General features: G+C 37.0%; 1 protein-coding gene across 1 annotated transcript in view; it reads right to left on the bottom strand.

Annotated features, from left to right (window-relative positions):
* DNAJC27 (DnaJ heat shock protein family (Hsp40) member C27) overlaps positions 1-15,019 on the bottom strand; it is a 38,019-nt gene extending 23,000 nt beyond the window's left edge. The window contains exons 1-3 of the mRNA XM_018055557.1: positions 14,771-15,019; positions 5,131-5,213; positions 1,334-1,403 (exon numbers count right to left, since the gene is read on the bottom strand). Coding sequence (XP_017911046.1) covers positions 1,334-1,403; positions 5,131-5,213; positions 14,771-14,857 — 240 coding nt within the window. The 5' untranslated portion in view covers positions 14,858-15,019. The remainder of the gene's footprint in view (positions 1-1,333; positions 1,404-5,130; positions 5,214-14,770) is intronic.

Raw genomic sequence — 15,303 nt, 5'->3', positions numbered from 1 at the left:
ATATTAATATCAGATAAAATAGACATTAGGAAGAAAATTATCAGAGACACAGGCGGACAGTATACAATAACAACATTATATAATGAATACAAAGCAATCCTAAATGTATATGTACCAAACAAGATAGCTGCAAATATGTGAAGCAAAAACTGAAAAGAGAAATAGATAAATCCAGTTACAGCTGGAAACTTCAAAACCCCTCTTTTAGCAACTAACAGAACAAATAAACAGAAAAAAAGCAAGGATATAAAAGAATTCAACACAACTGACCAAAAGGATCTAATGAATATTTATAGAACATTTTATCCATCAATAGCAGAATACACATTCTTTTTAAGCACCCACATAACATTTACCAAGACAGGCCACATCCTGAGCCATGAAAAAAAAACCTCAATAAATTTTAAAAAATTGAAATCATACAGTATATTCTCTGATCACAGTATGTTCTCTGAAATCAAACTAGAAATCAGTAACAGAAAGATAACAGGAAAATTTCTAAACACTTGGAAACTAAACAACATACTTCTAAATAATCCATAGGTCAAACAGAAAATATCAAGGGAAATTTTGAAAAGAAGTGTATAAATGAAAATGAAAATACAACATACCAAAATTTGTGGGATACAGCTATGCAGTGCTGGGAGGAGAATTTATAATACCAAATTCATACATTAGAAAAGATGAACATCTCAAATCAACAAGCTAAGCTCTCTTCACTACAAGAAGAGCAGAATAAATCCATAGGAAGCAGAAGGAAGGCAATAATAAAGACAAAAGCAGAAACGAAACGGCCAAACTAGAAAGAGTAAATAGACTCCTTATGGAAAAGGAAAAACAGAAGGGAGGAAAAGCAAAAGAGAATGGCCATGAGATTCACTCCGAGAGTACTGAGGACTGATCGGCAGATGAAAGGAAGTGAAGTGAAGCTGCTTTAACTTCTGGGGAGAGAGGACATATGACTGAGGAGTGCCCTGGAAAATCCCTCTAGCACCTGGCTACGAAGGGTACACTTCTGAATTCCTAAGCCTCAGGATGAATGTAATTATCTTTTCGTGTTCTAGGCTAAGGCACAAAGTGAAAAGCAACAGTCTTTTGAAGGTTAAAATGTCTTATCTAAGTGTTTGAAAGATTAGTAATAAAATTTCCTACCACTATTTAAGGAGACAGTACAAAAGACCAACAGATGTCCATTAAGTTAAGGCACAAACACTGGCTAAATTTACCTATTTTTACACATGACTTGAATATTGGTTGTTTTGATAATTCAGGAGCATTCCTTCAACCCATTGACAATACTGGATATAGGTTTTTCTCAAAAACGCTTTCTTACCTCATAGAAGAAGGGATCTCCAGCCATATCAAAGATGTTAACTTTGATTTCTCTGTCTCTGACTTGTACCCTGAAATGTTCAAATGAAAACAATCCCAAAGCAGGTCATGGCTTCTGTACTCATGTTAATATCATTTATGTTGCTTATGAATTTCAAAAGGTTATGTGTATGAAATTTAAAAGAGGCTTTTTTAGAACAAGCAGTCCCATTTAGCTTCACCTTACCACAACAGTTCAGTCTATACCCCGTACAAAACAAACGGTAGCTATTACTGTGCTGCTAAAACAAATTTATCTGGACAGTAGGAGCAAGATGAAGAAAAACAAAATGTTTTACTTCACTTAGTATGACATCTTAATTACTACTGGTTGTGCTTGTTACCATGCAGTACAATAAATGGTACAAATAAATAGTACAAAGTTGTATTACTATTTTTATGATGTTTGTTCAATTTTCTTATGATCTTCACTTGAGCAAGAATAACAGTCAATCTGTTTTCAGAAATTTGGAAGTAGAGAAAAGAAAAGGGAAATAACAACCATTCACATTAGAATTAACTACTGCTAACATCATACCATTCTTGCTCCTAGTCCTTTTATTTTCTAGAGAAAAATCACTACTGGAAAATGAATCAATGAAACATTATAAATAACTCAAACGCTAAAGAAAAGTACAAAGATGAAAGCTTAAAAGTAACCCCAAAGCCTACCATCCAGAAAAAAAAACCTTCATTAACAGATGAGCATCACTGTAGACTTCTTTCTTATATATAGATAAGAATGATAAACATCAATATTTTTTATAAAATTGGGATTATGTTAATTTAAAATAAAAGAAAATTTTAATTTTCACTGCATTTAACAAAAGAAAGAAAAAGAAACTGAAGTAAACTGGGGGGAATTACTGAGTTTTAAATATAAATGTTCTTCATTACAGAAATAGCATTTCCTAAAAGATTCCTCTAAGGTGAAGAATAGAGATTATTAACAATAAATCAACAGATTAGAGTTCTGTTTTTTAAGTAACGTGCTTCAGACAGCATTGGTAGGACTCCCTCTGTGGACTACAAGGAAATAGCACCTACTCTCATTGTTTCTACATTACCTCCTACTTTGTTTATGATTATAATTCCCTGTCCAAGTTTATACCATGTACTTTCTATTCTGAAACCATAATTCCTACAGTTGTTTTATATTACTTGTATATTTAAATCAGACTAACCACTACTCATCGTGATTTCTTCAGTCCTGAATTCTCTGCCATATTTCATCAGTTCTAAGATGCACATTTGCTTTCATTTTGACAACTGTGAATTCAGGATCTGTCTCATAAAAGGATGTGAGAACAGCAAAACAAAACAAAATATTTAAGAGTTTGCGAGCATCTGGAGAAGATCTTACATAACAACTCCTATCAGAAAGTTCTGTCACATAGCAGCTGACAAGGGATGGAACTGAAGTTTATAAAATCAGGAAGAAACATAAATTATGTTTACAAATTGGAACTCAAAACAGGGCAGTTTACTTCAGAAGTCTGACAGAGGATATTACTTTAAGAAAAACAGTAATTCATGACCTCAAGCCAGTGCTCTCCTAAACTGTGGCCTGAAGACCACCTGAATCATAATTATGGAATGAGGGGGAGAGTGTTTGTATTGTAGAGTCCTGTGCCCCACCTCAGCCCCAGTAAAGCAGAATCTTACTGGATGAGGCTTGGGAATCTTCACTTTTACAGACTCTGCAAGTAGTTCTTAAGCATACTGTGATTTGAAGGATGGAGTGAGCTTCCATTGTTTTGACTGCTCAAAGAGTGTCTCTCCTCCTCCTGCCATCTGTGGTTTAAATGGGTTCTCCCATCTTCTTTTTTGATGCCACTCTGCTGGCCACAGCTAACAGAGCTGGGGAAAGGTGCCTGTCACCACCTGGACAATCAAAACTTTCCCTGGGATTTTTAAATTTGAGATTAGTTTTGGAAAGCCTGAGAAGTACTGGCAGCTGTGGAGAGGGAGCCAAAAGGTAGAGAGAGACATGTTGTGAAATCCCTCCCTAGTTCCAGGGATCTCTGAGACCCAGCTATATCCTCATGATTGGATTATGTGAATTGATCAATAGCATTTTTTTTCTCTCCTTTTTTTTTGACCTGAGTTAGGTTTCTGTCAATCATATCCTCTTCCTCACCAAAGGACAAAAAAAAATTTCAACCAAAAACAGAACATAATCAACACTCTGTATCTGCAACACTCCGTATCTGCAAGTTCTGTATCCATAGATTCAACTGAACTTGGACCAAAAATATTCAGGGAAAAAAAAACCTTAAAATTTCAAAAAGCAAAATTTGAATTTGCTGCAAAGTGGCAACTATTTACATAGCATTAACATTGTATTTACATTCTATTATGTATTATAGTTATATAGAGAAGATTTAAAGTATTGAGAGAATGTATATAGTAAGTACTACACTATCTTATATATCAGGGATTTGAACATCGGCAGGTTTTGGTATCCACAGGGGGTCCTGGAACCAATATTCCTCAGATATCGATGACTATAGTCTATTGAATAAACCACAGCTCGATGGCATAACATGGTAACTCTTGCTTCTTAGGTAAATAAATTAGCTACTAATATGGACTCAAAACAAAACTGCCTTAAACAGGATATACTACCATATCACTAAAATCCTGTGCCCTGAAGTATAGATACCCCTCACCACTGTAGTCTACCTTCTTGAATGTTGCCCTCATATTCTAATGTCGCAAACTTCCTCTTTAGCTGTATCTTACCTAACAATAATTATTTATTGAGTATGGACTGTATACTAGCACTGTACCAGGCACTTGGAGATTATTTATTCTAATAGCCTCTTGACATGGAGCTCATAATCTAGCAGGAGACATTAAACACATACCAATAATAAGACAAGACAATTTATGCTAACACCTATGAATAGCAGAGAATTTTAATACAACTGTCATTTTCAACTAAAATGAGTCCTGACCGATAAAGGGGATGTTCAGAACGTCTCATGGGAACATGTATACTTTAGAGCTTGAGGAGATTGACAGGGGGAGAGATGAGGGGAAAGCACATTTCAGGCAGACAGAATGAAGGATGGCAGTGAGAAAGAAAAGTACGACTGCACGAATTCGGTGTGCATGGAGAGTTAAGTGTGTGAAAGAATGTAATGAGAGAGAAGGGAGGGGTGGGCTGGGGTCTGAATACTGGCCACTTGAATTTCCCTCCCTGGAGATGAGCTATCTACCTCCATTCTACTCTTCCATGGTGTATTTCCCTCCTAATGTGACTCTGTGTCCCCAAGCTCAACCCATCTTCAGTCCACCTTCAAATAAATCCCCACTGATACCTAAATTTCACTCTTCCCAGACCATTTTTGCTAGATTTCAAAAGGCTATAAAAAGATCACTAAAAGGAAGTTCTCTGATAGAAAAATTTTCACATAATATTTAAAATTCTTGGAGTAAATATTTCAAAATTCTCTAAAAACACACCTGCTAACAGGACCTGCTTACATAGACACATACTTCCTGAAAAGCCACGTCTGCCAGTCAGGCTTTGTGCTGACTTGCCCATCACCAATCCCTACATCCCACTTAGAAGGCCTGGCGAACAGAACGTGCTCCATGATGCACGAATGACATGATCACTGCTGTCTGTAAAGGTCTCGTTCCTCTCTGTACCAGCTTATCTTCAGAATTTCTATTTCAAGACAGATCAGTTTAGAGGGGTCTGAATTTCTATGTGATTTACAAGCCCAAGGAAACAATGTATGTACTCACTTCGTGACTCCATAGTCAATTCCAATTGTTGCAAGGTATTTAGACACAAATCTCTTCTCACAGTATCGCTTTATAATACAGCTCTAAAAAGGTTAAAAAAAAAAAAAAAGCTTTTAGTAAAGACACTCTGGGAACCCATAAAAAATAAGCACATTTCTTCATTATGGTTTCTTCATCTACCCCTATGAGACAAAGCTTTTTCAAAAGCCGCAATTATAAAATAACTGAAACAAGTACTAAAGGTGAAGTTTTTAAAGAAAAATTATTTAAAAATTCTTTCCTTAATACCAAATATGGGTATGTTTTCAATTTAGTGCTCAATCCTTGTTCTCTCTTCTTTTGAAGACCTCTTCTACTCAATAATAACACCAACATACTTTTAATAATAACACCAAAATATCTATCTCGACCTCCCTCCCCAGACCAGATCCACATCTCCAAATATCTACTAGACTAATTTCTACTTAGATGTCCAACCATTCTACAAATTCCACGTGTCCAAATATGAACTAATCTTATACATAAAAACAGCAAACAGCTCATCCTGCTGACATCTGTTTCCGTTAATAATACCATTTTCCCAATTACAGAGGATTAAATTATTAAAGTCATATCTGACTCAGTTTTTCTAAATCTTCATTTGACTGTTTCTTCAATCTTTCTCTTCGTTCTAATTCCCATTGATACCACTTTAGTTTAGGTCTTCATTATCTACTCCTGTACAACTATAGGAAATTTTTTATTGGTCTTTATGCCTCCTTTCCCTCCCAATTTCAACCAACACTGCATACCACTAACATTATTTCACTTCTCTAACTAAAAATCTTCAGCAGCTTCTCACTGCCAAGAGTTCAACATCCGAACTCCTCTGTCCATTATTCAAGACTCTCTATAATCTGACCCTAATCTGTCTTTTGTCTAAACTCTTTTAATATAAATCCTCCATTTCTGTCAAACTCCAGGCCTGACTTCCTGACTCTTGTCATTACTTTCCTTCCTATTTGGAAGGAGCTTTCTCCCTTCTTTCCAAATCTTACTTATCCCTAAGCACTCTGGTTATAAGAGATCTTGCCTACATCTGAACTCCTCCAACATAAACTACATGTGTATATAGATGTATATATAAATATATATTGCCAGGGTCCAGCCCCAGTGGATCCAGGGTGATTCGAAGGTGGGGACGGAGTTGGCATCTTTGGAAAAATACATATTTAATCACAGATATAGAGAGATTAGAAATGGATAGTGTAGTAGGAAGATCAGTGGAGAAAAAGAGGCTGAATAACTTAGATTACGTGGAATAGCATCCATGCTCCAGATGGGAATTCAGCCAGAAAAACGGGAGCAAGAAAGAAGCGACGTGGGGGAATCAGTCTTTCCGGTAACTGATCCAATTTCTTTATTTTTGGGTTTGCTTATATACCTTTTGTTACACATAGGGATGAATACAGAGTCACGCGGGGGTCAGCAGTCCTGACCTTTATCAAAATCAGGTGCTTCACATAAATGTATAAAAAAAAGGTCTTAGGGATATTACATCATCTTCTGGCCATGAGTGAGACCTGCTGACATTTTATGATCCTTTCTTTCTGAAAACCAAAACACTTATTTCTTCCAAGGGTATTTTTTCTTAAACCAGGAACCACCCTCCAAATACAGTTGCATTCCTATAGGGTGAGGGTGTAGTGAGTTACAATCAAGAAAGGAATTTATTTAACCCAAGGTTAACAGGATTAATCTTAAAGGTTAATACTTATTTCTCCTATATGCTTAAAGGTTAATACTTATTTCTCCTATATGCTAGTTATATTCATCATAAGGGTAGGGAACATGGAGATTTAGCAGCAAACATCAGCCCAACAAATGAAAATCCTTTCACCAATGCTCCCCTTATGATCTATTTAGTCTTAAGATATGATAAAGTTACATTTTTACATAGCAAGGACACAGTGATTTATAACAAAGCATAGTGATCTATTACAAAAGAGAAAATCCATTAACTCAAAAAGTCTAGTATTGCTAACATCAAAAACTACCGTATTTCCTTTTCTATAGTCCAAATACATTGATTAATATATTCCCAGGTGCCTAAGGATATGGAGGCCTGGCGGCAATCATTGACTCAATAAGAAGAAAAAGTCCTATGCTAATTAAGACTCTCAAAATACTCCAAAACTCTCTGTGCTGTTTATGGTTAAGAGGTAGTAAACAATCATGTGGCAGGAGTATGGATAATCCTATCACACAAGCTAGTCTGTCTGCAGAGAGGTTTGACCTGAGACATCCTTGTCCCACCCAGAGCAGGGAATTAGCAGCAATTATTGACACAACAAATGAAAAACCCTTCACCAATATAATTCCTAACCAACCCATTATACTAATAATTTCCAACTCCCCAAAAGAATTTGCCTTTAGTAAGTCTAAAACATCTCGTGCCTCTCAGATTGGGAGGCTATAAACAATCACATGTGGCTGGACGAACCTATACAGGCGGGCTAGATAACCTTCAGAGGAGTCCGTAAGCTGAAACACTCTTGTCATACCCAGGAATTTTTATTGCCTTGGAGCTGCGCGTTTACTCCTTCTCCAAGAGAAACGGTTATGGGGGAGAGCCCCCCGTAAACTCAGAGGTGTAGGTGAGAGCATAAAACAGACTCTGGTTTTGGGGTTAGATGCTCGGGAACAGGGGGTTTCCTGAGGCTTGATCACGCCTTTGCCTATGCCAAGCCTCCTTCCTCATGACCTTTGCTATGGGCGGAGTTCCTCACGCTGGCCCCCAGCATAATATACAATGTTTTTGTTATCATTCACTGCCTTGTTATCTTTTGCCTGTACATAATTTTATCTCTTCAGCTAGACAGTAAACTACTTGAAGGCAGGTATTTTACTCCTTTTATCTTGCATATTCATATCTGAGTGATTAGCTCAGTACCAATGAAAGAGCGATTTAAAATGACTTGTACATTAATAGCAATCCCTAGCACTTATGAAACATAATTTACTTGATGCACTGGTGATGAAGCTTATTCTGCTCACTTTCCTGATGAACCTCAATCTAAATTAAATAGGACAGCTGCTTTTAAAAGTACTTAATAAGCTCACTGGGAAACGAAGGAAAAACTTCTTTGGAATGACTGCTGCTAAGAAGCTACACTTTAAAAAACACTTTATAGCTTGAAAGCACTTTTCAAATGTTTTCTCTCACAATATCCTAGAAAAATAAATACAGCCTTTTTCTAAATTATTCATGAGATTAAGGGACCTGCAAGTCCTTTAACTCCAGTAGACAATTTAAACACTAGTCCTAAGTATTAAAAGAGATACAAATTTAATTAATAGTATGAATAACCACTCCCTATAAAGAAACAGGGTTTCTGGGCCTTAGGATCTTACAAGCTAAGTTAAATAACATAAATACAGAGAGAGTTTTTTGCATTCTCTATTCCTCTTAAGTAGATTCTTAGGCACTTTTCTTTTTAAAAGCAGTTTCAATTAAAATCTTAAGGTTTGAATCTTTTTTTCTCCCTAATTTCAGTTCAGTTGCTCAGCTGTGTCCAACTCTTTGCGATACCATGGACTGTAGCACACCAGGCCTCACTGTCCATCACCAGCTCCCACAGCTTGCTTAAACTCTTGTCCATTGACTCGGTGATGCCATCCAACCAACTCATCCTCTGTTGTCCCCTTCTCCCACCTTCAGTCTTTACCAGCATCAGGGTCTTTTCCAATGAGTCAGTTCTTTGCATCAGGTGGCTAAAGGATTAGAGCTTCAGCTTCACCATCAGTCCTCCCAGTGGATATTCAGGACTGATTTCCTTCAGGATTGATTGGTTTTCTCCTTGCAGTCCAAGGGACTCTGAAGAGCCTTTAACACCACAGTTCAAAAGCATCAATTCTTTGGTGCTCAGCTTTCTTTATGGTCGAACTCTCACATCCATATATGACTACTGGAAAAGCCATAGCTTTGACTAGACAGACCTTTGTCAGCAAAGTAATGTCTCTGCTTTTTAATATGCTGTCTAGGCTGGTCATAGCTTTTCTTCCAAAGAGCAAGCATCTTTTAATTTCACAGCTGCAGTCACCATCTGCAGTGATTTTGGAGCCCAAGAAAATAAAGTCTGTCACTGTTTCCATTGTTTTCCCATCTATTTAGCATGAAATGATGGGACCAGATGCCATGATCTTACTTTTTGAATGGTGAGTTTTAAACCAGCTCTTTCATTCTCCTCTTCCACTTTCATCAAGAGGCTCTTTAGTTCCTCTTCATTTTCTGCCATTAAGGTGGTGTCATCTGCATATCTGAGGTTATTGATATTTCTCCCTGCAATCTTGATTCCAGCTTGTGCTTCATCCAGCCCGACATTTTGCATGATATACTCTGCCTATAAGTTAAATAAACAAGGTGACAATATACAGCCTTGACATACTCCATTCCCAATTTGGAACCAGTTTGTTATTCCATGTCCAGTTCTGTTGCTTCTTGAACTGCATACAGATTTCTCAGGAGGCAGGTGATAGAATTATCCTAAAATTCATATGAAAGAACAGCTATCTGAGAAGAACTAATTGAAATATATAAAAAAAGAAAGGGACAGGGCAGTAGAAAGAGGTGAGAATTTGCATTGGCAGGTATTAAAATATAGTTTGAAATCAATTGAGAGGGTCTTATATTGGCATAAGAATAGACAAGTAGATTAGTAGAAAAGAACAGAGAGCTCAGAAATAGATCCCATTATACATGAAAAATTTTAAAGTGACAAAAGTGATAATTACAGGTGAATTTGTGATTCAAGTATTTCAGAATAAAACGATAAAAATTTCAGAAGAAAATACACAATATATGTAGAAGATCTGAAAACCTTTTCAACCAAGACAGAAAACCCAGAAACCATTAAAAAAAAAAAAAAACAGAAAAGCATAGTCAAAGCATCTTGAAAAAGAACAAAGCTGGAGGTATACCCTCTGATTTCAAACTATAGTACATAATGGCAGTAATCAGAACAGTAGGATATTGACACAAAAACAGATACATAGATCAATGGAACAGAATAGACAACCTAGACACAACGTACAGTTAGATGGTCAATCAATGACAAAGAAGCAATAATATATAATGGGAAAACACACCACTTTTAATAAATGGTGTTGGGAAAACTAGACAGCTATATGTAAAAGAATCAACTGAACTACTTTCTCACACCATACATAAAAACACACCACTAATCATAAGGGAAATGCAAATTAAAACTACAATGAGATACCACCTTACACTAGTAAGAATGGATGTCACCAAAAAGACAATTAATAACAAGTGTTAGGATGTGGAGAAAAGGGATCCTTGTGCAACACTGGTGGGACTGTAAACTGGTGCAGTCACAATGGAACACACTGTATGAAGGTTTGGCAAAAAAATAAAAATAGGACAACCATATGATCCAGCAATTTCACTTCTGGGTACTTACCTGAAGCAAACAAAAACGCCAATTCAAAAAGATATATGAACTCTGATGTTCACTGCAGCATTATTTACAATAGCTAAGATATGGAAGCAACCTAAGTGTTCATCCATAGATGAATGGATGAAGAAGATATGGTATAAATATATATTTTATATATATGCACATAATGGACTATTACTGTTATTTTTAAAATAAATTTTAAAATTTTATTTTTTTCATTTAAAAAATGAAACCTTATCATTTGTGAAAACATGAATGAAATTTAGAGGGTATTATTCTAAGTGAAATAAGTCAAAGAAAGACAAATGCCATATGGCCTCACTTATATGTGGAACTTGACAAACAAAACAAAAACAGACTCATAGATACAGAGAAGAAATGGGTGGTTGCCAGAAGGGGTAGGCGTTGGGGAAGTGAAATAGGTAAACAGGAATAAGAGGTACAAACCTCCAGTTATAAAAGAAGTCAGCCACTAGAATGTATTATACAGCATGAAGAATATAGTCAATAATATTATTGCATAACTTCATATGAGGACAGCTGGTTGCTAGATTTGTGATTATCATTTCATAATGTATGTAAATGTCAAATCACTGTGTAACATACCTGGAGCTAACATAATATTGTACATCAACTATATTTCAATTTTTAAAAAGATGGGCATAATTGAGTATATACAAATAATAATGAAAGCAATTGTATGGCAAAACACCAAGTATTAAAAGAACATAACTGGGGCAAATATTTGTAACTCATACAGCTGGCCAAAAGTTAATAACTCTAACATCCTCAAACCAGAAAAACTGGTAAGAAAGACACATCATCTAACAGAAAAAGGGTTTAGAATATAAACAAATTATGATGATTAACTTCTTAATGTTGAACCAAGTTTGGATTCCGGGAATAAACCCTACTTGCTAATAGTGAAATTTTTGATATGCTGCTGAATTCTATTCATGGATATTTAGGAATTATGCATTTGTATGCATATATGAAAATAGTATATATACTTTTCTTTATTGAGATTATATCAAGTTTTGCTATTTAAGTCATCATGACTTTATATAAATAAACTGGAGTGCTGTTCATCTTTTTGTTTGCCTTGGAATAACTTAAGTAACTGAAATTATATGTTATTTAAAGCTTAAATAAAACTTTTCATGAAGCCATCTGATCCTGATACCTTTTTGGATAGTAAATCTTTTAATTGCTTTTTCCAAATTTTTGTATGAATGGTCACTTGGGTGTTCTACTTCCTTTTGAGTCAATTTCGGTAATTTATATTTTGCTAAGAAATTCTCCATTTACTCTGTATTTTGAAATATGTTCCCACAGAACTGAATATATGCAGTATTCTTTAATCTTTCTTTTAATTTCATCCAGAATGTGATTTTCAGTACTAATCTTGTAATTTTTTGCTTTCTCTATTTTTCTTAAAATAAATTTTAGGCATTTTTCTTTTTCATTAATCTTTCCAGGGAATTCTTTCTCTCATATCTGGTGCCCTTCTTCTTCTGTCTTAAGTTTAAGTTCCTTTATTTTTGAAAATTCAGTCATACCATACCATAATGTTCATACTTTTAAGGTGTACAATTCAGTGGTTCCAAGCATATTCACAAAGTTGTACAACTACTAAATTCTTTTAGTTTTTAATGTCTCCTTTTTATAAATGAGTTAGATAATTCATTTTCCTTTCAGGATTGCTTTCAATTTGCCCTGAAGATTTTGGCATGGATTCTCTCCTTTATTGGTTTCTAGTTATTTTGTCATTTGCTTTGATTTGTCCTTTGAGCCAAGGATTATTTACTAGGGCATGCCTTTTTAACCTAAAATTATTTATTTGTATATCTTCCTACATTTTCTAAATTCTTTAAAATGAGTATGTTTTACTTTTATAACTAAGGCAAACATTTTTTGATTACACTTAAATATTTCATCTATAAAAAAATTATTTTTGAGAAAGGCATTCAAAAGGAATCCACTCTAAGACCAAACAGTAAATAGTTGTAACAAAAGTATTATTAAATGCCCCTACTTTCCCAGTTTAACTATTTTTGTTGTAAACTGAATTTCCTTATACATTTGATTTATTTCTGGACTCCAGTCTGTTTCACTAATGTCTCTGTATTTACTTTCCAGTATCAATAGGAAAAGCTTAGTAACTTTAAAATATGTTTTAATATCTGGTAGTGTTAGTTTCCTCTCATTTCTTCTCCTCAATTTTCTTGGTTAGTCTCACATTTAATTTTTCATAAGGATTTTTAGTACCTTTTACTATGTTCTGAAGAAAAAAACTACTGATGTTTTAACTATAATTGAGTGACATTTGTAGATTATTTTAAAGAACTGATATCTCCAAAATATTGAGTGATCCTAATTAAGAGGACACACACCTTTCCACTTATCTAAGTAATTGCATGTCTCTATAAAAATGTTTCTTTATAATAGGTCCTAGGACCTACCTATATCTTCTGAAGTTTAAGCCTGGGCACTTTATTTTGGTCATTATTGTAAATTAAAACAGTTTTTCAATTATATAATCCAAAAATTATAATTCTGATACAGTAAAGCTGTAAGTTTTATATATTAATTTTGTCTTATTGTTTCTAATAGGTTTTCAGTTAATTCTCTTTGTGTTTTCAGATAAACAATCATATCATTAACATATAATGGCAATTTTGCTTTCTCCTTTTTAGCATTTCATACTTATTTCTTTCTCCCTAACTGCACTGGTTAATAAATCTAGAACTGTATTACATGAACGTGGTTGACACTGGACATTTTAAGCTATTTCTAAAGTTGAATCATTAAACATAGCAAAATTTTAAAAGTGAGCATGCTCACTTAGCCAGTTTAGTATTTAGTATATGACCTTCTAGAGGTCTGTCTTTTCTTTTCAATGCCTGGCACATAGTTTACATTCAGTAATCATTGACTTTCAGCTATGTTAGTACATACATATACATAGATATATAAACAGTACAAAATAATAAATGGAAAGAAAAGACACTAATAAACATTTAGTGAGCATCAACTACGTGCAGGTCTTTGGCATAAACACTCCCATTAACAGCTCTCTGGGCATGTAGATCCTACTAGGAGTTGATTTTGACAGCAAATAATGATTGGAAAGGGGGGCTTCCCGGTTGCTCAGTGGTAAAGTATCTGCCGGCAATGCAGGAGATGCGGGTTCGATCCCTGGGTTAGGAAGATCCCCTGGAAAGGGAAATTGAGGGAAATACTCAATCTAGTATGCTTGCCTTGGAAATCCCACGGACAGTGGAGCCTGGCGGGCTACAGTCCATGGGGTCGCAAAAGTCCTGGCGACTAAACAATGATGGAAAGAACATTGCAATGGGAGTGTGAAGACCCAGGTTCTAATTCTGTCTCAGTCACTGATTTGATGACCTTGGAAGGTTCTTAACTAACAGCTTCCACTCACCCTGAAGAAGAGACAATTTGGATGAAGAAGAGGCGGTCTTAGAATTCACGTGGGGATAAAGACCTCCGTTCACCTCTTGCCCTCCCTACCCCCAATACTACGGGAGAGCTTAGAGCTGATAGCCAGTAGACGCACCATAGAAAAAGACAGTGGATCTAAGACTTCTTTGCAATAATGCATGTGGTGACACTATCGGAGATAAACACAAAACAAAATAGAGCAAGTTCCTTGACATCCACTGCACCTCCCTGTGAAACACTTCAGCATCAGTCACGCTCTCTTACAAATGAAATGTAGATTCTGGGCTCCACATCTACAGAGTAAATTTTACAAATCCCCATCCTCACACACAGCCCAGTAAGTTATTAGCTCCCATGCTCTGCTGGGGTAACTAAACTTTTATTCTCCACCTCAAAGTCCTGTACGGGTCACCCAGAACGCAGATATGTTATCCAAGCAGACGATCTGACATGAGGACCTAGGCCTCCTCTCTCTTTGGGATGTAGTCAACGGTTAGAGGCCACTCGAGACACCTTCTTAGGTGTCGGAGGGGGGCAACCCAAAGGTCAAAAAGGTCAGGAGAGTTTTTCCCCGTGGAGCCGTGTGCCTCCGGAGACCCAGGCCTGCTCAGGGGCGGGGAGGAGGCCGGGCGACCAGGCTGTTGAGTGGCCGCCCTCCCAGCCAATCGGCACGTCGCTCCGCCGCGCTGTGGTCCCGCCCCTCCCAGCGCGGTACTCACTTTTCCCACTTCGGCGTTGCCCATGGAGATGACTTTGATGCGCAGGGACTTGCCAGGCTCCTTCCGCTTCGGCATGCTGGCCTCCATGGCCCTCGCTCTCTCGGGGCCAGCAGCCTCGGTCTCTGCTTGTTCACCACACTGGCCCGTCCCTCAGGCTTCCTCGTCCAATGGCGGGACCGCTGCTCTCGTCACCGCCCCGGCTCCGCGGCTCGCCATCCCCGCCGCTGCCTGGCAGCGGGCGCTGGCGGTTGGGAGGGTAGGGAGCTGGGGGAGGGAGAAGAGAGTCTCGCGATGCTAGCAAGGGGCCGCGTGACGTCATCACCAGGCCCCAGAGCTGAGGCTGCTCCCTAGGGTCGCGCGATCTGGCCCGGCAGCGTCCCTAGGCAGGAAGGCGGCCTCGCGGGAGGTGGCAGAGTTTTACACTTCATGGAGCATGCGACCTTGTGCCCAGGGTAGGGTTCAGGACCTAGAAATTTGTTAGGTTCGCAGCCGAGTGGTAGAAATTTATTGACTGTTCAAGGCAGATTCTCAGG

This window comes from Capra hircus, chromosome 11 (assembly GCF_001704415.2).
Source record: "Capra hircus breed San Clemente chromosome 11, ASM170441v1, whole genome shotgun sequence".
In the NCBI taxonomy this organism is placed as follows: domain Eukaryota; kingdom Metazoa; phylum Chordata; class Mammalia; order Artiodactyla; family Bovidae; genus Capra; species Capra hircus.
Note: the sequence above shows the minus strand (reverse complement) of the source record. Positions and strands in the feature narration are given on the sequence as shown.